At 43.9% G+C, this 1,156-nt stretch overlaps 1 protein-coding gene across 1 annotated transcript; it reads left to right on the top strand.

Moving 5' to 3' along the window:
* Positions 1–48: 48 nt before the first annotated feature.
* LOC117591760 lies at positions 49–619 on the top strand (the record flags this gene model as incomplete). Its single annotated transcript, XM_034285072.1, has 1 exon — positions 49–619. A coding segment is annotated over exon 1 (571 nt), but the record flags the coding sequence as incomplete, so codon positions are not given.
* Between the last annotated feature and the right edge of the window lie 537 nt (positions 620–1,156).

Here is a 1,156-nt window from a genome sequence, read left to right as displayed (position 1 = left end):
TGTTTTTGCAGGAACACCTTTAAAAAGATCTTCAAGGAAGCCAAGGCCATGGAGTCGTCCACTCAAGGCAGGCTGGACCTCCTACGCAGCGTCACTGGGGTACCCACAAAAAAGGAGATCAAAAAACTATTGAAAACTAGTGGAGTTGGTGGCCGCATTTCGGGTGAACCGAAACTACCCGCTCAACCTACTAGGGTGCCACCAAATCTGCTGCAGATCCGTTCAATCAACATTAATGGTCAGGACATCAAATTGGCCGACTACGGAGAAGTTATCATTGCTAACATCTCAAGCGCTGAGAGCTTCGAGGATCTAATCACCAGTATGGCCGAGCACTGGAAGCCAAACATGTACAAGCTGATGCTCCGAATGACGCAGACCTTTGTGGAAAGCACCAAAAAGGAGTTTTGGCTGAAGTACCACCTACCCACGGAATCGGTGCTCTATCAGATCATTCGACAAACACTGAAACTCCATGCGAGCTTGGACCACAAAGAAGTCTCGGAGGCATTGCCCGATATTCTGAGAAGCGTGCGCTGCTATTTCGCCTCCCGCACTCCCCTTTGTCCAGCAGAGTTTCTGAAGAAGTGCCCCAAGTGCGTGGGTTACTACAATGAGGGTACGCGGCAGGTGAATGAATCTGATGTTACAGATATGTATGTTTACCATGCGAAGCAATTTAATAGGTTTATTTATCTTACGGCACGAACACTTTTGGGTGCTTTTTTTTTATTAGCTATCCTGTATGTAAATATATGTTTGTATATTTGAAATATCCAATTGAACAGCGATATTTAAAGAGCTGTCCAGCATTATATGTACAGATCCTGAGGATCGCCTTCACGGACTTTAACATGGGGTCGGAGACCAATTGTAAACTGGATAATATTAAGTTCTTGAAGGTTATGCCAGATGCAAGCGAGGAACTGGGGCAAACACTCTGTGGATTCACCATGCCCGATGACTTTGACGTGTATAGCAATCGTGCTGTGGTCGTTGAAAAGAAGTCGCCAAATTTTGATGGACTTGGCTTCCAGTTCTCATTCACCCTCAAGCACTTATTGATGAGACATTTTCGAATTTATAATTTATAATGTACAATTATATATTATGTCTAATATAATTTAGGTCTCGTCAATCGTTCTACTTGCAAAGA

This window comes from Drosophila guanche, unplaced genomic scaffold (assembly GCF_900245975.1).
Source record: "Drosophila guanche unplaced genomic scaffold, DGUA_6, whole genome shotgun sequence".
Classification (NCBI taxonomy): domain Eukaryota; kingdom Metazoa; phylum Arthropoda; class Insecta; order Diptera; family Drosophilidae; genus Drosophila; species Drosophila guanche.
The sequence above is the reverse complement of the archived record's forward strand: the minus strand, read 5'-3'. Positions and strand labels throughout refer to the sequence as shown.